Source organism: Lepisosteus oculatus, chromosome 4 (genome assembly GCF_040954835.1).
Source record: "Lepisosteus oculatus isolate fLepOcu1 chromosome 4, fLepOcu1.hap2, whole genome shotgun sequence".
NCBI lineage: Eukaryota > Metazoa > Chordata > Actinopteri > Semionotiformes > Lepisosteidae > Lepisosteus > Lepisosteus oculatus.
Genome location: NC_090699.1, coordinates 22,847,327 through 22,872,416, shown reverse-complemented (window position 1 = coordinate 22,872,416; position 25,090 = coordinate 22,847,327). Strand labels below are relative to the sequence as shown.

Sequence of the window (25,090 nt, the reverse complement as noted above, 5' to 3'; positions counted from 1 at the left end):
GCAGTATTTTAAACCTTTTTGGCCTATTAGGACTTGAAAATCCCATCAGTAGTGAAGGTACATGAATTATGAAGCTGAGCTTTTGGTCTGGTGGGACAGCAAATGTCAAAATACATTAGACAGCATAATGGAGGTTTAAACCGGCCTGAGTTTTTCCCAGAGAGCCAAATGTGAATTATGTACCCACAGAAAAATGTATCATGGCCAGATTCAGGGTGCACACAATGCAAACATTTTCCTTTGCCTAAATGCAAAAAAATGCTTAGTTTCTCTCTACATAAAAAATGTTGTTTCTAATTTAACTTTTGAGTTATTGTTTGTACCTGAGTCATTATTCTTTGGATGTAGTTCACTCATCAACTTTGAAAAATGTGGAAGACACGGATCTAATAAAATAGAATAGACTTTTTTATTCTATTTTATTCAGGCACAAAGAGACCTGTATGGAGCCTATATTGTTGTACACAAATGACAGCCTTTCTGAGTTATTGAAGTTATAAGAAGCATTCTTACAATATATAAGCAGTTCTGACTTTTTTATACAAAAATGAGAATTCAGCGTTTTTCATTTGTGGATCTCAGTGTACAGTTTTAAAATCATTTTTCATACAAAACATTTCATGTCTGTTATGGGAGAGCCTCTTTTGTTTTGTTTTCCCAAGGAGTTTGGAAAACACCGGGGAGCTGCATGAAGAGGATCTTGAGAGGTCCAACCAGCAGCGAAGACGACAAGCTGTGGAGAACAACGAGCTCGGTCAAGGCCTCTCAGCTGCCCTCCTGTCTGCCAGAGAGCGGCGGCGTCTGCTGAGAGGGCAGGAAGGCTCCAGCCGTGGCAGGATAACGTAGGTCTGGTTTTGATGCTCCCATCGAGACTCACCATGCAGTGCTGTCAGGTGTTACTTATGCTGTTCTCATACAAGCCTGCGGTTCTCTGGGAGAACAGAAGGATAGAGAAAGTTGTAACCAGACTGTACAGTACATTGTCAACACATTGCGGCTCCAGCATCTATCCGGCAACTCTCACATGTCTTTAACTCACATGTATCGATATCCTGATGTGTAGGGCTGACCATAACAAGGAAAACCTGCCCTGTGACGCCGTTTTCAGTGAGGAGGGCGAACAGCTACCCAAAGACACTATGCCACACACAGAGAAGAAACCTCTGGGCGATCTTGAGAAACACCATGAAGACGACTTTCAGCCAAAGAGGTCGAAATCAAGCACTGGGCTCATCTTGGATCAAGAGCAGGACTACTCCAAGGTAAATTTCTAGTTTTCTAGTCTCTATCAAAAGCAATAACATGCTTAGGATAACATTAAATGTTGCACCTCAGAACAGGAAGCTCTTGAAAGGGGCTGTCACCACATCATACAGGTGTTCTCTGACTGATAGGGACATCCCACCTGTAAATGTAGTTTCTGGGACTTTCAAGTTTCAGGTGCTGAAACAAGTATTTTATTAATTATTTTGAGAATTCTTGAAAACTTGTAAATTTCAATGCCATGAGATCTTCAGTATCCTCTGTTTTAAAGTAACAGTGGTTTAACAGTTAACCCAATGGCTTCTTTTAAAGTACATACATTATTCACAAACCACTATTATAAGACACAGGTTGAATTTTGGATCATTGGGAAAAATAACACCTACTGCCTCATATACTGTATTTAGACAACAGTGTTAGACTGTTGCTGCAAAGGTTAATCTAGATTCACTTTTCTTACATTGACATTAGATAGAGATATGTTCCTCCTCAAGGAAAGGGGATTTGGTTCCTGTTTCAGTTTCAAACATTAAATTACTATTACTTTATCTGTTGAAAAGAAGAGTTGGTCACTTTTAGAGACCTTGATACATTGGGAAGAGACTCTTAAATGTTATGTATCTGAGTTGAATGGAGTTAATATGACTTTCCACAGATTCTAAATCCAGAATAAACATCATGAGGTGCTTCTGTGCCAGCTGTTTAACCTGAAGCCAATCAAGCCTTCCTTCATGTGACATTGTTATGGCTCACAGGCAGCCCTGGATTTGTGTTTTCATCCTGGACACTTTGATGAGAGGAGTTATGATAGGAAGAATGTGAACAAGGCAGCACTGGGATGCTGATTATCACACTGAGATAATTGCGAGCTCCTGGTGTTAAGCATATTCCAAGCTATTAGCGGCAAGTTTCTTTTTTGGAAAATGCATAATTATGCATTCAAATGCATTTTAATTTAGATAGATTCTACCATGAACATCTCAGGTCTAAATAAATACTGTGGTTGATAAAGCAAATGAACTAGACCTCTGGCAGCTACAGTAGATGTTAGCTTTTAGTAAGAGCAATTCAGCGATCACAGCTGCAGTCCAAATGCTGGTCAAAGGAAACTGATTCTTATTGAGAGATTTCAGGGGATTTAGTTTTAGCATAAGCATAAATAACAATACAACAATTTGTAAGAGAATAGCATTAATATTAGGATTGTTAATGAAGGATGTGAATGAATTTGGTAACGCTCACATGGACTCAAATCCTGAAAACAAATATACTATAATTTCCTAGTGTTTCATGGACCTGCAGTGATTTCCTTTGGTGCTTCTTCCTTGTTGATTTGATCATATCATTTTGGAGTGCCTAAAGGATGGACAAACGCTGTAATCACAAATGTCCGTTTGTTATTAAGTTCTCTCCTCCTTTCTGAGGAAGTAAACTTCATTCTCATGGCAAAGTCACTGAAGTATATCCAAACTTTCAGTAGACATGTTTTTCATTGACCAAATGCAAGCTGAGTTAGAAAGCACTGTGTACCCAACCAGCTTCACAATGCGTCAGACAACAAATGACATGAAACATGTGATCTTACCTTTATGATCTGTTTAGAGTCATGCTTAGTTAAAACTCCATACCATGCTATATTTCCAGTGACATTAGCAACATCTTTTAAAGACATGTAAACATTTTAAGGTCTTTGCTGATTGTGATCCCTTATCAGAAGTCAGAGAGGGACTAGCTGCTCATAGATTTGCTTCTGACACAAGCTAACCTGCGTTAACCTGTTGGTTTTCATCTCATTTTTTGTGGCTTGTTTTAATAATGGCTATCACTCCTCCTTGCCCTCTGTCATAATGCTCTGATTGGACTGACTGTGTAATCTGACTCTTTAATCTGAGTTGAAGGCCTGGGAGTTAAGCCACTCTTTTATACCCAAGGGAAAGACCAGCCCTGAAACTTATGGGAAAGGAGAAGCGTTGCAAAACATTTTTTTCCAGCTAAGCATGAGTCTCATAATAGATCTGGGCCACTAACATTGGAGTCTTATTTTAACCTATGCCTGACACTGCAACAACTATTAAAAAACTTCTCTGCTGAAGTAAGACATTTTTGAAGTCTTGGATTTAAAAAAAAATACTGTTATTGTTTTTCACTAAAGCTATGATTATAACAAACTGGGATCCTAAAGAAGAGAGCCTGGTAAACTTCTCATTGAACAGTCGTTTTAAAGATTTTTGCTTTTCAGTATTTCAGCCTTTTTTCATGATAATAACATTAATAAAAAATCTTATCTTTGAGTACTAACTATTCTATCTGCATAGATAATTCAGAGCTATAATGGTCATTCATAAATCCTATGTAGGTTTTCAGACTTTGGCACCTTCATTAAAATAGTGTTTTTTTTTTCAACAGAGGAAGAGAAGTATGCTTGTTTAATGCATGTGCTGCTAAAGTGAACAACATACAATGTACTGTATATATAGTTTACAGAAAGTTAACTTAGGATTGTATATGCAGTTATCCTGTTTTTGGAAATTAAGATGCAGCTGTTGAAACACAGAAAGATAGTTTGAAATCGATATTCCGGAGACTATTTATTAAACGTTTATTAAGTAGTATGTTCCTGTAGTATAATGAATGATGTAGATAGTCTATTTTGAAATGTGTGTAATGACTTCTGTAAAGTTAACTAATTGATTTGCAAACTGATTGAAATGGAGTTCATCCATTCTGATTTCAGATTCATCGGAGGCGTTTATCCTGACAATGCATCAAATGCATTCAAATGTGTTTGTTAAAAATAAGAAACCCTCAATTTCTAAAACATAAAATATCATCATCCCTTTGTCAGAGAGAGAAGTGCTTTTTGTTGTTTCAGAACATGGACAATGTAATGCCAAACCTGTCTACATATCAAAAGGAAACAGGTGCAGGAAACAATGAGGTCCACAATGGTCTTGGTTATAAAGAAGCACAGGATTTTCAAAATAGGTAGGCTCATGAAAACTCTGTTTTTAAGGTTTATTTTTTTACACTGGGCAAAGACTTACTGGACGCAATGGTAAGAATCGCTGCCTCACAGTGCTGGAGCCCTGGGTTCAATTCTAGACCTGGGGTGCTGTCTGTGTGGAGTTTGTATGCTCTCTCCTTGTTCCCATGGGTTTTTCTCCAGGTGCTCTGTTTTCCTTCCATGGTCTAAAGACATGCTGGTTAATTGGCCACTGGGAAAACTGGCCAAGGTCTGAGTGTGTGCATGTTTGTGATTGAGTGTACCCTGTGACGGTGTCCCATCCTGGAGCCTGTTCCTTGTCGGGGTAGGCTCCGGCTCCTGCATGATGCCGTATTATAAGCCAGGTTAAAAAATTGATGGATAAAGACCTATTGCTAATAACATGTTGGCAAGAACACATATCAATCTAATGTAACGTGAATATAGAACACAGTAAAGCTGGAAAAGCTTTCAAATATACTCTAGATAAACAAGCTGTTTGTGAAAGGTGACATAATTAGATCATTTATTCAATTCAATTCAACTTTATTGTCATTATACTTACACAGGTGCATAGTATAGTGAAAAGTGTTTCTCAGCAGTCACTCAGGTGCAGTATATAAATAGAACAGAAGATAGGACAATAGACAGTAACACAATAACAGTAACTTGTAATAACAACATGTAATCAAAACTGTGCAAAATCCGCAAACAGAGAAAAGAATACAACAGGACAAAAACAGTGCAACGTAATTCAGGGAACAGTGCAAAAATAGTATAGCGATTAATAAATACTACAACTAATACAGTTTTACTGAGCTATCGAAGGGACAGTACAATTTCGGTTTACATTCGGTTGTCGTGTGTGTAGTGGTGTTGGAGTACAGTCCTTGTGGGTACAGGAAGAAGTTAAGAGAGATCATAGTATGATGGGAGGGAGTGGGGGCTGTATATACAGTATTATGCAATATACTGTATATACAGTATATATTCATGTACAGTAAATGATGCATTTAACCTTGTGTTTAAGACAGACACTAGCCTTTATGAATTTCTGTATGTGTGTGCATGATGTGGATTTATAGGAAAATATTTTTGCATAGCAAACAAAGCTGGAGAAAATAACTGTTTTCGAGTCTTAAAAAAGTTACTGTACTTTAATATAATTCTGCATTCCATGGGTTAACTACAGCAACAAATTGAGGTAATTGGTTAATAGAGTAGAAACAAAAAATAAGAGAAGTTATTGTACTTCTGTAAATGTCACACCCTGTGGTATAAATTAACAGTTGGAAATGGGGTGCTAAATAACTCTTGACACAGAGCAGTGTGTGTCTGGTGTGTAAACACAACACTTCCTCTTACTGCCAAGAGGGGTTGATAAGTGACATACAGGGCAGATTTAAGGTGGATATAAATAGTTCCCAGATATGTATATTTTAAAAAAACACCTTTCTGGTGGTTGACATGTCTGACATGTTGCATATATGCCAGTTGAGTAAGTGTGCCGCACTTCAGAGTTAAGATAATTAAGGCCAAGACCTGTTTGGTACCTGTTTGGAGAGACAAATAAATGTTCAAATGCAACTCAAAGAAATGCTATTGATGTTCTTATAGTGCTTTATTTATTTGAGTGATAATAATCATGCTGGACAGTTAATCAAGATCAGATACAGTATAGTGACTTCACATTTCTAGCAGTGTGATTAGTAAGCTAGCTAAACAGTTAAATGTTTTCAAGAAAGCAGTAAATCACATCTTCATCTACTTTGTCTACAGTAAGGTACACATACTGAGGGAGGGCGAAAATGGCCTTCAGGAATCCAAAGAGGTATGTAAACTCATCAGGCTTTCAATATACAGCACATGAATGCGTTGCGATGTAACATTTAACAGCATCTATTTCATTTCATAGAAACATAGCTAATCTCATACTAAATGTTGGCCTCTCACGCAAAATGTTACTTGAAAAGTAAAGTTACTTGTATAAGGAATTTATTTGTAAAATAAATCTAAAACTAGATTATCAAGGAATATAATTTTAAAAAGTCATCAGTTACAGAGATCTACATAGAGTGTGTATAGTTACTATGTATAATATTTCGTTTTATTGATTTAAAGTAAGTCATTTGTAACTGTAATTAATTTATTTCTATTTATAAGCAGCTTTCCCCATGTTATTGTACTACACCACTCTGCGACACATATATAGTTCCCAGGCATTTTATTGGATAAAATGTCAAAAAGGCATCTAATAGAAATCAGGAAAATGTCTGAACTTCATACGTTCTAGCACACAAAGGATTGATGGACAATTTTGAGGTCTCAGATTTTAATTTGTCGTTGTTTGTGTGCAATAACAACAGCAATGGTAGAAGTTTGTACTCAGTTATGACCGCTTAATGTGCTACAGTAACTGACGTGCTCTTAATTGATCTTTAATTCACAATGTATTGTATTTGTTTGCAATTGTAAACAGCACTGTCTGACTGTGTCAGTCCCCTTTGTGGAGAATGTGAAATAGCGCCACCTGGCCAATATCAATGGTCACACGTAGGTGGAATCTGTCCTTTCTGTCTTTGCAGTGTCTTTGTTCTTCCTCTAATTCCTCTGCACCTTGTTCTTAAAGATAATTTTAACCTTGGATATACAGTAAGCATGGAATAACTATTGTTGCTAATATTTATTTTTTATTTTACGAATATCATGTATAAGACCATTGTTATAAGTGCACCCCCTTTGGTTTGTGATGATAAAGTACTATAACCTGCACAGCAGTATTTTTTTTTCAGCTTCTTTGGAGCCTCTCAGTGCAAAGTTCTGTGCCACAGCTCTTAAAGCTACTTGTTTATAATCACGAATAAAAACACGTCTCCTCTGTGCTGTATTTCTGGGTGTGAGAAGAATCTCTGATGGAGAAGGCAAGAGCAACCATTATCCTGTCTCTCACTTGTTTTTTCTTTAGCAGTTATATTGATGCTTTCCAAAGCTCACTGCTCTTCCAGAATCTGTGATGTTACCAAGGTGATTTTATATGCCAAATGTCAGATAGCCCTGAGAGTAGGTTGCCTGTTAGGTGGATACTGACGTAAATGCTGTACATGACATTCAATTTTTAAGCCCCAGCTTGCAAGGCTGAGCTGAGAAAAATACATTACAATCTGATTCAGTGCTTTTTGTTCTTTTTTTTCTTAGTATTATACTTTGACCTGAAGTGCGCATGTAAAAGCAGACCAGGCACATACTTTGAATGATTAACATATTTCTTTATTTCGCTGGACTGGCTGGATTTTTTTTAAATAAAAGTGAAAATCAACTCATTTGCAAAATTCAACAGGACCTTTGAAGTGAACATGAAAGTATTGCAGTTCAGTTATTTTCTTCTTAGTGTCACCAAATTGTCCCTGTGTCTGTGTTTGTCCGGTGAAGGACTGGCTGCCTATCCAGGGTGTGGTCCTGTCTGGTGCCCTGGGCTTCCAGCATAGACTCAGGTTTGCTGCCATTCTTGCCAGGAATAAGCAGCTTGCTGGCAATTAATGAATAATATGGCTATATTTTTTAAAGCTTTTGGGTTCAAATACAAGCCATTGTCTAACAATCCATTTTATACTTACACAGTATATGAAAATAGTCTTCTTCCTTCAAATACCACCTCTGCTTTGATTGTACAAAAGCTTGCACAGCTACAGGCACTCAGAATTGACACATAACAGATGTCCCTTCATTTAATATGCACGTGTGTCTATATGTGCAATGGGAAAGTCTCATTCTACATTCAAAAGAGCCTCGTTCTTGCCTGCATCAGCTGCTCTGTGAGCTTTGAGATGTGCAGCAGTGTGCGTTTTCCTGCGTATTACCGCGCAATCTGGCCATCCCCAGAGGCTGGGGAGGATTGAGGAGGGGGGCTGCGGAGAGGGAGCGGGGTTGGGGAGGGCAGCCGATCAACTCGGAATCGTTTCTCTCGGCGTAGTGAGGTGAGCATCGCTGCAGCAGGGGCTTGACAGCCGCCTCCTCGAGGGAGCTTCTCACACCCCAGAGACACAAGGCTTGAGCGTGATTAAAAGCAAGTGCTAGGAGGCGCAGCACGGGCAGCCGAATGGCCTAAATCGACAGCAAGGGACGAAACGACATTCTGAACACAGCAGATGACGCCGTTTGTTTTGTTTTGCCATCCCAGCTGAACGAGCTGATGAAAGGTGGTCTCATGGGGGGGATCCAGCTACAGCCTGCAGCACAAGCCAGTTTTTTCCCTGCTTCTGAAGGAAAGGGCGCCTGCAGTCAGAGCACGGACCAAGGCGTAAGTGTGCTTCCTGTTTGCGTATTGCAGCGAAAGACTGTATTCTCTTCTTGCTCTTATTTTATGAATGGGAACAGCTGGGAGGGGCAAAATTCTCACCAGATCATGATGTCAATAGACTGAATGAAATACTCCCTCCACAGTGCGGGAAAAACCGTTGACTGTACTGTAAGGCTAAACACGAAAAACCCCCTCCCCACCCCCACCTCCCTATTTATTCTTCCCCACACCTATCCACCCACACCCACCCCCTTCCTCGGATAAACCGGGCAAAAGGAAATTATCACAGACTTGCTGACGAAAACCCCCCATTCCCACCAGTGCTACTGTTCCATGAATAATCCTTATGAATCAGGATTCATGCAGCTGCAGAGCCACAAACGGTGACACATAAATAACTGGCACGGAGGATTCATGGAAGACGAGCTTGGCTGCTGCTGAGCAACCCCAGGACTGGAGCCCCGAGAGTGGACTGTGATCTAGAGAAGCGCTGGAGTAAGAAATAACCGCAGAGCACGCTGCTCACACCAAGGAGGAGAGCTTCAGTTTTTTTAAGACATTATGTTCTGCTTCTGTTTGCAGAGCTCTTTCCTTAAATTACAGGCCTTGGACGTTGATCTATGCTCTGCATTTGTGCCATCACAGGAGGACAGTGCCCAGATACAGGGCAACAAAGAGCAAAGCCTCCCAACAGCGCGCAGTGTGCAGGCAGAGGAGAGCAGTAACCCTGGAGGTAGGAACCTGAGCCAGCACTGCCTGGACTATTTTCCATTTCCTGTGAACAGCATTCAGGTTTCCACGATAGCACTTCATTTTGAAAAAAGCATACATTAATGCTTCCATTAGGTCCTGCAATATGCTGATGTTGTGTAATTATTGTGTGTTTCCATATTAATGTTTTCTCATTCTTCATTAACCCTTCATGGTTCTTTTTTTATTATTCCTGTGGGCATTATAGGTCATATCACTTTGTGCACATTCAAATACCTGAGGTCTCCTGCAGTTTTGTTCCTGCTTTAACTACATTTATTTTTTCAAGAGAGCACTGGTGAATTTTCTCTGTTGTCTGAACCAGACTTCAGTTCATAGCATTAGAAATCCCATAGTGAGAGCCTGCCATGCTTTCATATGAGATTATACAGATGAAAGAATGACTGCTTTGATCGTTTCTTGTGCAAAAGGTGTGTGTATGTGCTCCCACAAACACTCTTTTTTTCCCCCAAGGCTTGTCCTATTTCTTATGTCACATTAGACGCATGGGCATGACATTCTTATATAAGCTGCCCATTCACCTACACATATTACACAAGATGCTTGGTGTAAAAAACTGCATTAAGATATGTATGGACAATGGATAGACATTATTATTGTGCAGAGGTATGGTCTCATGCAGATTCACACACATAAATCTGTTACACCATGCTCTCAGTTCTGTTGTACCAGTATGTATCACCCATAAATTAACCGCAGTCCTAAGTCAGCTTGTAAAATAATGACAAGCAGCTTCATGTACAAAATGATTCTTCACCTTCTGCATCGTTATTAATGTCAATAGACAATAATAATCTTTCCAGTTTCTGATGTTATGTTTTTCAGTAACATTATTTATTTTAGTAATTACTGTAGGTTTTGCTCTCATAGTAATCTGAATAACACAGATCTCTCGCAAGCTTCATATTTTAAATATAATTAGTGTGTGCACTCAATGGAATGGCCAATTTGTATTAATGTGCAGCACGACTACTGAGTGGGAAACACGTCTGCTTGAGCTAGCTAGTGATGTGTCTCCTCTTTAGCACGAGTTCTCTGTAGGTTGATGATAGTTAATTTGTCCTTATTCCCATCGATCTTTAAAAATAAAGACTCATCAGTTTGACATTTCTGAGTTTTGGTTCCACAGTGATTGAGTTGGCAATTTACTGGTAGACTGGCCTCGCAGACTGTGGTAGAGAACTAGGCAGATATTAACCCATTAGCCCCAACAATGCTTTATATGCATCGTTGAATGTAGAAAAGACAATACTGGTTTTCTTATGAAAGTGGAATATTTAAATTATGGAAACTTTGAAAAACACTACTGTCTCCATTGTGAAGTATCAATCTGTATGCATAATTTAAATTAGGTAGAATTAGTCTTGCAGAATCCTAAACACAACACACATATTTCCACAAAACATGATATTTTTAAGTGATACAAATCACTTAAGCAGGTTCCTGCACAGAGGACACCTTCACTTTCAGGTGCACCGACAATGATTCACAATGACAAGTGGAATTACTAATGAAAACTTTCAGCTAAGCATGGTGTTGTTAGCAGTGTTAAACACTCAATGAAAAGATAACCCAACCAGATCTTAAGCTGGGTGGAGGATGTCTAGTTTTGGTATCACAATAACGATGTCAAAAGATCTTCACTTTAATTTAATTTGATAGAATTGTAATTTTTATGTTACAATAGTAGTACCACCCATCCATTTTCTAATCTAATTTTATTCAGTACAGGGTTGTGGGGGAGCCAGAGCCTTTCCCGACAAACAGCCTTCTCAAGGCAGGATACACTCTGGACAGGACGCCAGGCCATCGCAGGACACACACACACACACACACACACACACACACACACACACACCAAGACCAGTTTTTCCAGAAGCCCATCAGCCCACCAGCACGTCTTTGAGCTATGGGAGGAAACAAGAGCACCCAGAGGATACCCACAAACACAGGAGGGACTTACAAACTCTACACAGGTAGCACACCAGGTCCAGAATGGAACCCAGGGCCCCAGCTCTGCCAGGCAGCAATACTCACCAATGTGCAACCACGCCACCCCCCTGCTGCTATTTCTAGAGAATGTTGATAACAAACATGCTACATAGGCTGGAAGTGGTGAACACATGGGAAGCCTGAGCCTGTTTTGCTGTCAGTTATAGCTCCCAATCCTGCTAGGCAAATGGCTGTTCATGTCCCTCATCTTTCTAGTGAGTCAGAGCCCTGCCGGCCTGGTGACTGCAGAGCGCTGGGTTTTCTTTTGGCAGAGCCTGTGCCGGCGCTGAGGATCCTGCACCACGAGAGGGAGAGCTCTGCCGAATCCCAGCAGGCCCCAGGGCCCAGCCGGCTCCTCCATTACATCACCGATGGTGACAGCCCCCTGCCCTCCCCGCGCTGCCCCAGCTTCAGCCAAAGCCAGAGGTTCAACAGTGACCCCGAGTCAGCCCCATCGCCTCCTTCCGCCCAGCAGTTCATCATGTAAGTTCCACTGGGATTTCTCAAAGTGTGTGCGAGAGAGAGACCGTGTCTTTATTATCCCTGAGGGGCAATTTGTTTTACAGCAGCAGACAATACAAAGAAAAACATGCAAACAAGAAATACATACAGACATGACCAAGAGAATCAACTGTTAAGCACGGTTACGGCCACAAGTATAAAAGAGAACTTGAACCTGTTTGATTTTAAACTGGGAAATCCGTATCTGTGCTCTGAGGGGAGTAGTTGGAACTCATTAAACAAGGGGTGTGAAAGGTCATCTAGGATGGAATATACTTTACGCAAGACTTGTAACTGATAGACGTGGGGGAGGGTTGAAAAATCAGCACCAATGACTTTCTGACATAGTTAGACAGGAATCCTGTTTATTACCCCACAGATTCAGGTTCCCAAACCAGAAGATTAGGGGAAAAGTTAAAGCAGATATAATAAAAGACTGATAAAACATGTCCAACAATGAATCAGCAACTTAAAAAAGATAACATTTGTAAGCTTTCTGAGTAAAAACAGGCACTATTACCCTTTCTTGAAAATATAATTGAAATTTAAAAGTTCACCTTTGAATATAGAATCGACAGCTGACAATTTTCCTTTGAAGAATTTCAGTATTTACTAATACAACCTATGAGACCGAAGGGAAATACAAAGTGTCTAATACAGTTGTGCAATATACCCAAATTCAGCAGTAATTCTGAGCTACCTGGTACTAGATTCCAGCTGTGAATGAGATTTCCTTGTCTTCCCTTCTTGAGACACCATTGAACTGCCACACTGCTGGGGTTGCATTCAGGAGGGATAGCTTCTGGCAGCTGCAGTAATTCTTCTTGCGAATCACGTCACCCTTTTAGGAGGGGGAGGGGTTTCTCGTGAGGAAAGTCCCTTTCAAAAAGATGAAGGCAGCTGAGAGAACCCTCTCCAGATGCCTCAGCGCACTGCAGTTTTCTTCTGCTTCTCCTGGAGACGCAGGTCTCCCCTACCTCTCCTCCCCTCCTCCTCTCCTCTTCACACGCAATTTATGGGTTCTGTTTATGGATGCCCGAAAAAATTCAATATAGTGAAAAATGACTAAGACAATTACTTTTTCTTAAGTTTGCTTAAACAACTGTATTGTTGCCGTGATCGTGGGGTTTATGACACAGTAAAGCGTATTGTGGACATGATCAGGTATTGGGTTAATTTATCATAGAATCTGTCAGCGTGGATGTTATGTTGTGGGGCCCCGCTGCCCAACCCCTTGATATTCTAGCTCCCCCTGGGTTTGCGTTGTGCACCTACAGGTCCCGAGGCATTGTCAGGACTGTTCCCTCGGAGGGCTCCAAAGAGCCACTGTCAGTGGCACTGCTAACCAAACACATCCAGAACCTGAAGAAGAAGATCAAGAAGTTTGAGGAGAGGTTTGAGCAGGAGCGGAAATACAGGGTAAGTAGACTAACAGCCTAGACAAATCGGTACTATCCCTGAAGACCTTTGAAAGATTCCATCCCTGGAAAAACAAGACTTCTTGTTCTCATGTCCAGTGAGTGAATTAATAATAATAATTGCTTACACTTATATAGTGCTTTTCTGCACACTCCACTCAAAGCGCTTTACAGGTAATGGGGTCTCCCCTCCACCAGCACCAATGTGCAACATCCACCTGGATGATGTGACGGCAGCCATAGTGTGCCAGTACACTCACCATACACCAGCTATTGGTGGGGAGGAGAACACAGCCATGAAGCCAATTTATAGATGGGGATTATTAAGAGGCTATGATTGGTAAGGGCCAATGGGAAATTTGGCCAGGACACCGGGGTTACACCCCTACTCTTTTCGAGAAATGCCCTCGGATTTTAAATGACCACAGAGTCAGGACCTCAGTTTTACGTCTCATCCAAAGGACGGTGCCTTTTTATAGTATAGTTTCCCTGTCACTATACTGGGGCATTAGGACCCACATGGACCGCAGGGTGAGCGCCCCCTGCTGGCCCCACTAACACCTCTTCCAGCAGCAATCTTAGTTTTTCCCAGCAGGTCTCCCTTCCAGGTACTGACCAAGCTCACACCTGCTGAGTTTCAGTGGGTTGCCAATTGTGAGCTGCAGGGTAATATGGCTGCTGGCTACACCACATTTCCTGAAATGGACAGTTTACATCTTAAGATTTCACTGGCCAGTTGCGATATTGATGGACAAACATACACTTCTGTCATTGACACTCATGTAGCTGCGTCAGCATGCATAGGCTGCAAAGGAACAAGTAAAAGTTTTTTTTCAATGTTGAAAGAGAATAAAAGAAACACAACATAACTGCAATACTATGCAGAACATAAGCACTGTGGTTCTGTATGGAATTAAGGTTCCTCTAAATATACAGTAGCTTAGCTCAGGATAGCATCTATCAGTGCTATAAACTGTATGTGTTTAAAGCATCCTATATTATTACATTTATATATATATGGATGAAGGCTATGGTTACAAGCTGAATCATACAAAAGAAAACTCAAAGTGTCTAGCAGGCTTTATGTGTCTATTTTGATGACTTACTACTTTTGAGCTGGTAAAATTCGGCCATATAAATCAGTAATATATTCCATTATCTCAGTAAGAGTCCAAATGGAATTCACATCAAATGATAATATGACCTTTCAGGACTAGATCTGAAATTTGGTCTAAATATTTACCAATATTTGACCTGTGACCTTAAAGCAAACACTTTCACTTTGAACTCTCCATGTACCCTAAAGAACTGTGCCATATTTCACTGAAACCTCTTTGTACTGATGTATATACAGATCTGTTAGTCTTCAGATGTCAGATCTTCAATGTGTTTTTCTCTTCCAGCCTTCACATAACGACAAAACAGCAAATCCAGAGATGTTTAAGCTTATGGATGACCTGGCTAAGTCTCGCAAACAGCTAAAAGGTATTTATTCTTTACTTTAGATATGTATGGAACGAAGGGATTTCCTGCCTTTGCGGTATCTTCGTTCTTCTATTTTTAATGATACCTATACGTTAAGGTAAAAATCTTAACTGAATTTACCACCTGTGTGGATGGATGGAGTTTTTAAAAAAACGTATGATGGATTAATCAGCATTGTGTGTGCTACTTTATTTAGCCAGGAAATAAAGTCAATTAGATCAGTAACTGTCGTAACACACCGACAGCTGTAGATAATCCAACCGGGAGCAGGGAACAGACTTTTATTCCTTCCCACCAAACAAATATTGCCCTCTCCTGGTGGGAGGAACAAAGGCAAATACTGCTGACACCAGCTCATCTCTTCTATAGTGAAGAATCCCGACTCCTCCTAACAACCACAGTGCAGCGCAGTACAATAATGGTTACAAATCTGAAATCACAGTAATAGCAATATAACAGGCCGTTAAGAAAATTCCATCAAAATACATGACAATATTATATTAAATTGCAGTTCCAGGATAATATTTCACTTGTAAGTGATATATATATATAATTATTATAATAATTTCATATGCTTATGTAGGGCTTTTCCTGACACTCAAAGCACTTTACAGGTATTATCTCCACTATCACCAATGTTGCAAATGGATGATGCAATGGCAGCCATAGTGTGCCGTTACACTCACCACCCATCAGCTCTCAGTGGGACCTTGAGTTCATGTCTCATCCGAAGAATGGCACCTTTATACAGTATAGTGTCCCCGTCACTATACTGGGGCATTAGGACCCATACAGACTGCAGGATGAGCGCCCACAGCCGGCCCCACTAACACCTCTTCCAGCAGCAATCTTAGTTTTTCCCAGGGGGTCTCTCATCCAGGTACCAACCAGGCTCACACCTGCTGAGCTTCAGTGGGTTGTCAGTTGTGAGTAGCAGGGTGATATGGCTGCTCGCAACACATAACTACATATAACTATTTGTTTCCACTTACTCTTTGTTTTTCTTGCCCCGAAGACCTCAAACTAAAACAGTCTGTCGTGGAGCTGAGAGAATGGAGGACTGATTCACAGACAGAGATGAGCAGAGTGAGCAGCGACCCACAGGGAGGAGCAGAGCAGCAGCATAAACCATGTCTAGAGGAGACTGTCGACACGCTCCTGAAGAGGCTGAAAGAAAAACGGAGCACACTGGGCCTTCCCGAAAACATGAAGGTAAATGTGCAATGGCAACTGCTGGATTTGACTTCTTTGGACTTCTTTGTGTTAAAAAGTAGCTGTGCCAGTCGCAGCTGCTCTTGATGATAACAGCTTTACACAGGGAAGAGGCTGAATAAAGTACTTTTAAAGGAAACCTTCACAGTTGCCTACATTTATATACTTTACAGGAAATGAATCAAAACCAAATGGCCCTGGAGAAAGTTACTCTTCAGAAATGTTTGCTGTATTTTGAGAGTCTGCACGGACGGCCGGTAAGTCCCCCTTTCTATTCTTAGAAAAGTTATATAAATCATCTGGTACCATTAAATTGAATAGCAAGCATTTTGGTTTTTTTCAGGTTACCAAGCAGGAAAGAAATCTCATGAAGCCCCTCTATGACAGATACAGAGCCATCAAACAGCTGCTCTGCTCGACGCCATCCATAACTACTATTGTGAGTTTCAGTCCTAGAGTCTGCATTCATTGACATGACCTGGCAGCTCTGTCGGAAATGGAGTCTGACCTGTATGGACATTCTAAAATACTAACAGCTAGAAACATTTGAGAGTGACCTGTTAATCTAACTAGTTTATTTCAGATTAGGTATGTCATATTTCATTTGTCCCTTTTCTATTTTTTTTAAATTACAGACTTATGCGGTTCTCTGTTAGGGTTTACTTTAATTGTTGGTTAGGCAGGCTGACAGCTGAGTGCAAACCATGCCAAAATATTTTAATACAAGGATATTTTTTAAACCTCAGGTGAGGCTACACTTTCACTTGCTTTGGCAACAGTTAGGAGATCACCACTGTCACTTGCATAACTTGTTTAAGCACATTCATATTAGTCCTTTCAATATTGTTAGGGTACCGCATATTTTAATGAACTGCCTAGTGCAAAACATTAATACCACTTAAAATCCTATGATATCCTATAGTAGAGTTAGAATTTGAACATTTTAGCTCTCAAAGCAGCTTGTAAGGATAGTTTTGCTGTGTGCAGGAGGAAGAAGATTCTGATGACGACAACATGCCGCACAGTCCTGCTCCACCATCCAGAGCGCTCTGTCAGATCTCCACCGATGAGTCTCTGTGTCCGCAAGACGAAGACAATGAGACTGCCTTCGTGTCACCTTTGGATGAAGTGAAAGCAGTCAGACAGCCAGCCATCACTATGTCCAATTTGCATGAAGCTTCCAAGTAAGATTCTGCCCCTGAGTCTTGAAACGTTATACTATGACTTGCTGTAAACAGAGACAGTGCGACTGTAGCTTCTGTATAAGAGCACGAGATTTCACATTACTCACTTTCTGCTCATGCATCCCTATATCAGTTGTGTTTTTTTTTTCCATTTTTCACTGCAATATTTTCTTCACTGTAATATATCCCAAATCTAGCGATTTCAAGAATCCCAGTCATGTGTAATCTTGCTTGGTCTTTTGCCGAAACCATATTTTGGAAAGAAATTTAAACCATGCTGGAATGCTACAAAAAGCATCTTCCTCCAGATGCTCCAGATGTAAAAATGCTGTAGTAAACGTTTTTATGTTTATGTAAAACTCACAAAAATCCTCAAGCTGTCCCTAGAACAGCTAGAAGAGCTATAGTACAACCCCCAGTTAATTCCACATTTCAACACATCTACATTTTCCAGCATTACCATTTATACATCCAATTTTTTCAGTGCTTTCAATGATTTTTGGTAGTATCAACTACTGCTTGTAACATTTTTTCAATGTTTTATTCAGACTGTGGTCTTCAGGTAGGCAACAGACTAAGTATGAGCTCTAGACTAATTGATTTGTGTTGCATAACTTGTACAGAGCATAAATCATGTATAATAATTGTCATGCCTTTTTTGTGTGTAATTTTAAACCCCTCCAGGCCTGAGCTACTAGAGTACCTCCGGGAAACAAGAGCAGAGAAACATAGGCTTCGCAGAGCTTTACGAGAATTTGAAGACCAGTTTTTTAAACAAATGGGGAGGTAAGAAAATGCGCTCTCTTCTAGACATTTTTGGTGTGTTTTAATAGTGTTACTTTTGGATTTCTGACATCTATATTTTTTTTAATTCAGCTTTGTAGCTAAATCATTTCACAGTTCCCATGCACACACAATGCTTAATACACACTTAGGGGCACATAGATAAAAGATTTGTACTGATAAATGCTATTCAAATTATTTAAAATAGTAAAACTATTCCAATTAATACATAAGTCATATAGACAAAAAAACTGAATTAGGGAGTAATATTATGTGATGCGTGTCTTGTGTTTTCTTTTCCTCTGGTAGGGCTGCCCAAAAGGAGGACCGCATTCCAATGGCTGAAGAATATTACGAATATAAGAATATCAAAGCTAAACTCAGATTGTTGGAAGTTCTCCTCAGCAAACAAGAAGCTTCAAAGACTATTTGAGGGATGAATTACCTTTTTTTATTTTGAAGACCTGTTAAGACATTAGCATTGAAAGATGTTTTCTATTGAACTTGTTTGTGCCCTACAGACACTACGATGCACTTTACTAATAATCACCCTGGTTGACAAAATGAAAAGATGGCAACATATTCAACTGTTGCTTAGCAACGGACATTTCAAATGCCTCTCGTCGTTTGTGAAAAAGCTGCAACATGCACTATGACTACTTATGTAGCTAATGTAGCTCCTAAAATAGTTTATTTTGAAAACATGGAAATAACATTTGAAACAGAACTGACGTTTGTTCACAAGAGTGGTATTTGTTTCTATGCTAAAATATGGCACTTTATTTTTACTGAAGGGGGAACATATTATTGCTCTTTTTTTAAACCAAAGCCAAAATAATATGCATCTTTCTTTGTTCTCATTAGCATTTTACATTTTCTGTAATCTTGAAACTAGAATGGACAATTTCACTAACATAAAAAGGGATGGGGATCCAGTTCATTTGAACACTTGTCTGCAAACATTTGTTGCTTCTAAAAATCACAGTAATATATTTCCACCTTTGTCCATTACTTCAAAAAACTGCATTTAGTTCAGAAAAGCATGTCAGACCTAGTATCTGTTCAGAAGACCAAAACATTACTTATTACATTTAGTACCTCTAATTCACAGCTATTAAGCTCAGAAATTTAAAAACATAAAATGTCACTATGTCACTTAAGTTTTGGGAAGCTTGGACATCCTTGTAAAAATAATGAAAAATGGCAATAAAGATGAGGCATTAAGAGTTTGTTAAAGAGGAGCAAAGAAGGGCATCTCTTTCTGAAACATCCTCAAGACCTTGGGTTAATTATATAGGATAAATCCAATACAAAATATTAGTCTGCATAATGCATTTTTAGAGTACTATGTTGCATCCAAAAAATGTTTTTAAGTTCTGTTTCAGTTTTGGGAATGTATCTGCAATATGGTAACAGTTGTGGTTTTTTTTTTCATTTTTCACTGCAATATTTTCTTCACTGTAATATTTTGTTCTGTGAAAAGTGAAAATTACTATAGCTATTATAGGTATATAGTAGTTTATGCTCAAATGATGCTTTCTGTTAAGTGCAATTCTGGTGATTGTTAAAAAACAATCTAAAATCTGCTGATGGAAATATTTTGATGGATTACAAACAACCTTTACACTGTTGTAAAGTGTATATGCATGTGAATCATTTAAAGATCTTACAAATGTTGTGATTTAATGATCAGATGTGGTAGATATTTTATATAAAGCTTGCTATGCCCCATACATTAATAACAAATTAACAGTCTTAAGCTTTCTGATTAAAATGGTATCATGTAAGATAGCTTGATCTTTTTAGCTTAGTGCAACTGATGGCTGCAATTTCCTATTTGTTTTTCCATCAGCTTGAAAATTGTTTTCCCAAACTGCATTGATTGCTATGGTTGGAATCCTTGATATTGTGCACTTCTGGTTTGTAAAATTTTTATACAACAGTAAAATAAATATTTTTTCTATCACATTTATTATGTTTAAACACAGTATATGGTTTCTGTTAACTATAATAAATAACATGTAACACTGTTGAACAACAAGTTGGAAGTGCTGACATTTCTAGTTTTTTCAATATTAAATTCATGCCGCAAGTACATCCTATCATGCTCTTTTAAATTACCCAGTAATTAATTTTAATCACAAGATAAAATTAATATGCATTTAAAATGCCATTTAGAAGCTGTTACCATTGCTTTTCTACAGCGGTTTCAATCGGTTTTTGTTACCTTTGGCAAAACAATACATTGCAGCTCTAAAACTGGAGAAATGGTCTGTTAAGCATCACAGCCAGGAGGGGGGTAAAGAAGCATTGTTAATGTCTGATTTGGCAGCGACTTCACAAATACCTCCCAAAAAAAAAAAAACAGAAACACGAACAAATCTACTCAGGATAGAAAAAAGTAACCCTCAAAAGAAACAACTGCTGTTTGGTACAAAGCTGCATCTGCATGCTTCTGAAGAGTCTGAACAAGGTGAGATGGAACATTAAAGGGGTTAGACGATCTGTGTGGGTTTGCACAGCGGTACAGGTTAGCGTCCAACACTGATGTTGCAGGTTTTGCAGCTGGGATCTTTCTTTGCGTTTACCGTGGACAAACTCATTAGGTGGTGGCCACTGATCTCAGTGACTGTTCCCAGAGAAAGGTCGACGGGGTCGGTGTAAATCACCTCCAATATGACATCCTGCGCGTGGTGGAACACCAGCCGGCCCTCCTCCTCGGTGCAGGTCAGGAATTTGTTGTCTGCGATGTTCAGCGCAGGCAGGCGCTGTTTGCAGAACTCGTCGCCCACAGACCCAGCAGGGGCCAGGACCAGGATGACATAGTGGTAGGCGGTGTACATGCAGTAAAAGTCCCCAAAGTAGAGGTTAGTCTTTTGATTAAAAAGGCATTCGGCCTGGATCTCAAACCGGTATCTTCCGTACGGTGAGTCTTGTGGCGGTTTCCCAGTGTTGAACTCAGTGTTGCAGCTGAAGAAGATGCCCTCCAGTTTTCCACTGATGGGGGATCCATGACTGCCACTGTTATCCTTCACTGATGGTAGCATCTTATTGTTCTGCATGTCTCTGAAAAGAGAAAAGATTAGTTAAGAAAAAACTGAAATAACACTGACATTTGTAGAAATACTGAACATAAGATGATCTTTTGTTTACTGTATACTGAGCGTGTATACGTGTATACTGAACACCAAAAGAAACGTCACTATAAATGTCCACATGATGCAAATGACGCAGAGCCCTGCTCCTGTGACCTCACATGTTGCCCTTCCTGACATGAAGGTATTCCAGCAGGACAACCAATGCTTGTCTTCATGCTGTAACAGTGGCTTACTTGCGAGGTGAGAATGAGTTATGCCTTGTTGGAAGCCCAAGTGGCATCTAGGCCTTCGAGACCAGTGAACAGGCTAATGCTTGCTCAGGCTATACAGGAGGAATAGTACAGAACTCCACAAAACTACATCAGCAACCTGCTGCAATACAGATTGTATTGTTTCCAACAGTGGCTACACATGCTAACATACTGTGACTTTAAAAGTAGGCACCATTCATGAGTAACCATTCCACTAATGGCCCAGTGGCTATTCCTGATGAAGGTATCCATGCCTTTGAGTTATTTCTGAGATGTCACGTACAACAACAGGTGTCTGTTAAAAATTCCCTAAAGCCAGGTCAGAAGTAATGACCTCGGGCCAGAGACAGACCTTCTATATTGATGAGAACTGGTAAGTGATAGCATTAATTTACTAATGTCATGTCTATTCAACAGAATGTCAGTGAACCTGCTCTAATTGTTTTGTCATTTTTCTGATAGCTTTGAGAATCTGTTACAGTTGTAAGTGCTAAGTTACTTTTAATGCTCGGTATATAATACAATTAAAAAAGTACAAACATCTAATAATGCCAAGATTATTGTTCAGCCCAACTGTAATTTTGGGAGAAAAAAATGCCATACTGCCTGAGTCAAATTTCTTAACTGATTAGTGTTGTTTCCTACCTGGACTTTTGAATTTTAGGCATTTTGTTTTTTGAATGTTTAACTAGAATTTACTGAATAATAAAGTTGCAGATTATTATTATCATCCAGTGAGATGCACTAAAAGGTTTTTACATTGCAAGTTGCTTTTTCATTGGGAATTTTCAAAACACTTTTTTCTACTGTTTAAGAAGCGCACCTTCTAGACCACAAGATGGCACTAATGTATTTTCTGATCTTTAAAAAGGTGAAAATGTTTAATTAACACAAGGAGCTAATGAAAAAGCAATTCATTATAGACCAAATCCTATTAGTATCTCAAGAGTGGTTGTGTGTAATATTTTTAAGACACATGTGTACAGTGTTCATTAAGTTTAATCAAGATATGCAAGATAGGAAAGATGTGTATTGGACATGACAGAATCCCAGAACAGTACTTCCAATGGAAAAATGTTCAGATTACAAATAATGCATTGAATTAGTTCGTTCTATTAATAAAAATAATGCATTGTCTGACTTTCTTGTTTCTAGAGAGATACCTAAGGTGAGAACTAAGGTCAAAACTATAAAAGCAGTCTTGCTTCAGTCACTTCCAACTCCAAAAACCATCCGTTCCTCATTTTATAAATCAGGATAATTATTATGAGCAGGGCAATAAGCTCCAGTGTTCCATGTCTTATGTCCTGGGAAAATAATTTATTGCACAGATTACAGAATACAGCAGCATGGTGGTCTTGGGGGTCAGCAGAGCTGCCTCACAACTCGAAAGCCCAGGATGTGGGTGCTTTATGTACAGAGTGCGCATCTTCACATGGGTTTCCTCCCACCTTCCAAAGACATGCCGACTGGGTTCACTGCTGTCTCTACAATGCTCCTTTGTGGCCTGTGATGGATTGCTGTCTTCGCTGGGGTGTGAGAATATTGTCATGCGCTCTGTGCTTCCAGCAACCCCCACCAGGAATATGTTACCGAATGAAAACCATTCTTTTAACAAGGTGAGTCAGGCAGCAGACAGAAGATCTCCATTTTAGCAGAGAGATCATTATTGCTTCATTATTGTCAAATTGCTTCTATTGAAAGTTCATAAAAATACATCATTTGCAAAGCTGCCCATCACAACTCAGCTTTAATTCATTAAATGTTTTTATTTTAAACCCTTACGCCTTTAACTATTGAAGTCACAAATTAACAACATGGTCATGTATTGATACACTAGAATGGTTTAACAGCTTTTGAAAAAGCCACACAAATACATACAGTAACTGTATCAAAATTCACTCTCTAATGCTACAAAGGTGGTAATGCTACAAAGATTGTGTTCGCTTACTATAATTGCTAAGCCACCCTTGTAGTCAGTTTCACAAATTATATCTTCATTGGAAGATATAAATACCAATAAAAGATGGGAGAACACAGGAAGTCTTCAGCTTTAAATGCTCACATTATAAATGAAATATCTGCCATTTAAAAAAAATAAATAAAACAGCTTGCCATGTAACTTAAATATTGAAGATAAACCTATTTCTTTAGACATTCCAATAATGTGACATCCAGTCATTCTTACATTCACGATGCAGCTACTCTCTGTACAGTACGCCAGTACAACTCCACTCAATTTAAAGATGCCAATTTACCCAGCTAGCAAGTCTTTGGATTACATGAGGAAATTGGAGCCCCAGGAGAAAACCCACATGAACAAGGGGACACCAAGTAAACACCTTAATGAATCATGGAAATCCCGAAACTATAAAAAGAAAAGCACAGCAGCACATACCTGGCTTGATCAAAGTATTCTTTATGCTGGTTGCGATAGAACACTGAAAATTTCAGCATTCTGCCAGCAATCACTTCAGCTTTCTCTAACAACTGTGTAAGATGCACTGTCGAGTAATCTGAAAAACAGGAATTGTATTTATTTAGTATTATTTTAGCATGTGAGAGGAAGTACAACAGCGATCACTAAAGATTGTGAATATTCTACTGTTTTCCTGATCTACATATCTACTAGACTTCACATAACTACCAGACTCACCCGCAGTGCAGAACTCTATGATTTCGCTCCACTCCGAAACAGCGTAGTCCCCATCGCTCTGCTTGGACGCTGTCTGCACGGCGACCGTGTATTCCGTGCGAGGACTCAGGAACCAGTGCCCTCTGACAGTCATGGGAAGAGGAACGGCTTTGGCCACAAGTTTTGTGGGAACATCCTATGACAAAGAGCATGCAAACAGAAATACCGCAAAAAAATGGTGATTTTTAGTACATTTAACAGTGTAGACACTATCGTCGTTAAACACCTGTGCTGCCTGTGTCAATCTCTTCTGAAGTTTCCACTGGGAAAGTCAAGGCTCCTACATTACAGTCCTATTGATTGATTCTTACTGAATCTCTCAAACTCCTGGACACAGAAGCCTTGAGCTTCTATTTATACCAAGGACTACACAGTACGTCTGCAAGCTTTGCAAGGATGTGTTTCAGTTTGCCAGAAAAGTATACTTAACTCAGTGAGTAATTTAAAACTGATAACATTGACAGCTGAAGGAGAAGGATAAAATATTTCCAGAAACCGCAATGGGACAAATCAATTTGCTTCACCTTCTACAGAAGACCAAGAGTGAAAATGTACTGACACTGTGCCACATTTCAGCACAGTCATGTCAAAGAATACCTTATGTTTGAACTTGTTTGAGTTCTTGTTCTCTTTCTTGTTTAGGTCAATGAAGTAGTGTGTGATACGGTCCCTGGATTTGGGATCCATATCCCAGGATATCTTGAAGGAGTCACATGTGATGTTGCTTATTTTGATGTTCTGTGGCACTGGAAGCTCCTCCATCTCGGCAATCCCACTATCCTGGGATTTATTTCCTACAGAAAAAGAAAAACAGAACAGTTTCTGTTATTCACAAAGCAGCTGAAATATTGCCTTGGCTGGCAGAGGATTTAAAAGTGAATTTTTTATGCTACAGTTTGTTTAAATCTCACTCAAATCATTAATGTAGATCTAAGATGTCCACCGATCAAAGGCTTTGTGAGCTCTGCAATATTATATCATCCCTGATAAATGTTTTTTGTAAATGTTAGCAGACAAAGAAAACCTATTTCAAGGATTTATTTTAATATTATGAACCAATGCTGGAATTGCATGCATTACCATGGCAACACCTACAATGCTTTCCTCCAGTTTACATTTCATTTTCCAGAAGCCAGCTATTATGCCACCACTCTTCA

General features: G+C 39.4%; 2 protein-coding genes and 1 long non-coding RNA gene across 4 annotated transcripts in view; 1 reads left to right on the top strand and 2 right to left on the bottom strand.

Moving 5' to 3' along the window:
• The window catches only part of fam13c (family with sequence similarity 13 member C), a 42,181-nt gene extending 22,324 nt beyond the window's left edge, over positions 1-19,857 (top strand). The window contains exons 9-23 of the mRNA XM_006630380.3: positions 663-842; positions 1,064-1,262; positions 4,136-4,248; positions 6,026-6,077; positions 8,424-8,543; positions 9,189-9,276; positions 11,579-11,789; positions 13,085-13,226; positions 14,629-14,710; positions 15,726-15,922; positions 16,096-16,179; positions 16,266-16,361; positions 16,910-17,106; positions 17,791-17,892; positions 18,199-19,857. Coding sequence (XP_006630443.3) covers positions 663-842; positions 1,064-1,262; positions 4,136-4,248; positions 6,026-6,077; positions 8,424-8,543; positions 9,189-9,276; positions 11,579-11,789; positions 13,085-13,226; positions 14,629-14,710; positions 15,726-15,922; positions 16,096-16,179; positions 16,266-16,361; positions 16,910-17,106; positions 17,791-17,892; positions 18,199-18,322 — 1,987 coding nt within the window. The 3' untranslated portion in view covers positions 18,323-19,857. The remainder of the gene's footprint in view (positions 1-662; positions 843-1,063; positions 1,263-4,135; positions 4,249-6,025; positions 6,078-8,423; positions 8,544-9,188; positions 9,277-11,578; positions 11,790-13,084; positions 13,227-14,628; positions 14,711-15,725; positions 15,923-16,095; positions 16,180-16,265; positions 16,362-16,909; positions 17,107-17,790; positions 17,893-18,198) is intronic.
• On the bottom strand, positions 409-15,788 carry LOC107077346 (uncharacterized). Its single transcript, XR_011189422.1, has 3 exons — positions 15,703-15,788; positions 12,508-13,169; positions 409-931 (listed from the first exon to the last, which is right to left on the bottom strand). It is a non-coding gene; the product is annotated as an uncharacterized lncRNA (long non-coding RNA).
• The window catches only part of phyhiplb (phytanoyl-CoA 2-hydroxylase interacting protein-like b), a 29,797-nt gene continuing 23,336 nt past the window's right edge, over positions 18,630-25,090 (bottom strand). For both annotated transcript variants that reach the window (XM_006630379.3, XM_015346860.2), the window contains exons 2-5: positions 24,531-24,727; positions 23,895-24,069; positions 23,637-23,754; positions 18,630-20,955 (exon numbers count right to left, since the gene is read on the bottom strand). In XM_006630379.3, coding sequence (XP_006630442.1) covers positions 20,421-20,955; positions 23,637-23,754; positions 23,895-24,069; positions 24,531-24,727 — 1,025 coding nt within the window. In that variant the 3' untranslated portion in view covers positions 18,630-20,420. The remainder of the gene's footprint in view (positions 20,956-23,636; positions 23,755-23,894; positions 24,070-24,530; positions 24,728-25,090) is intronic.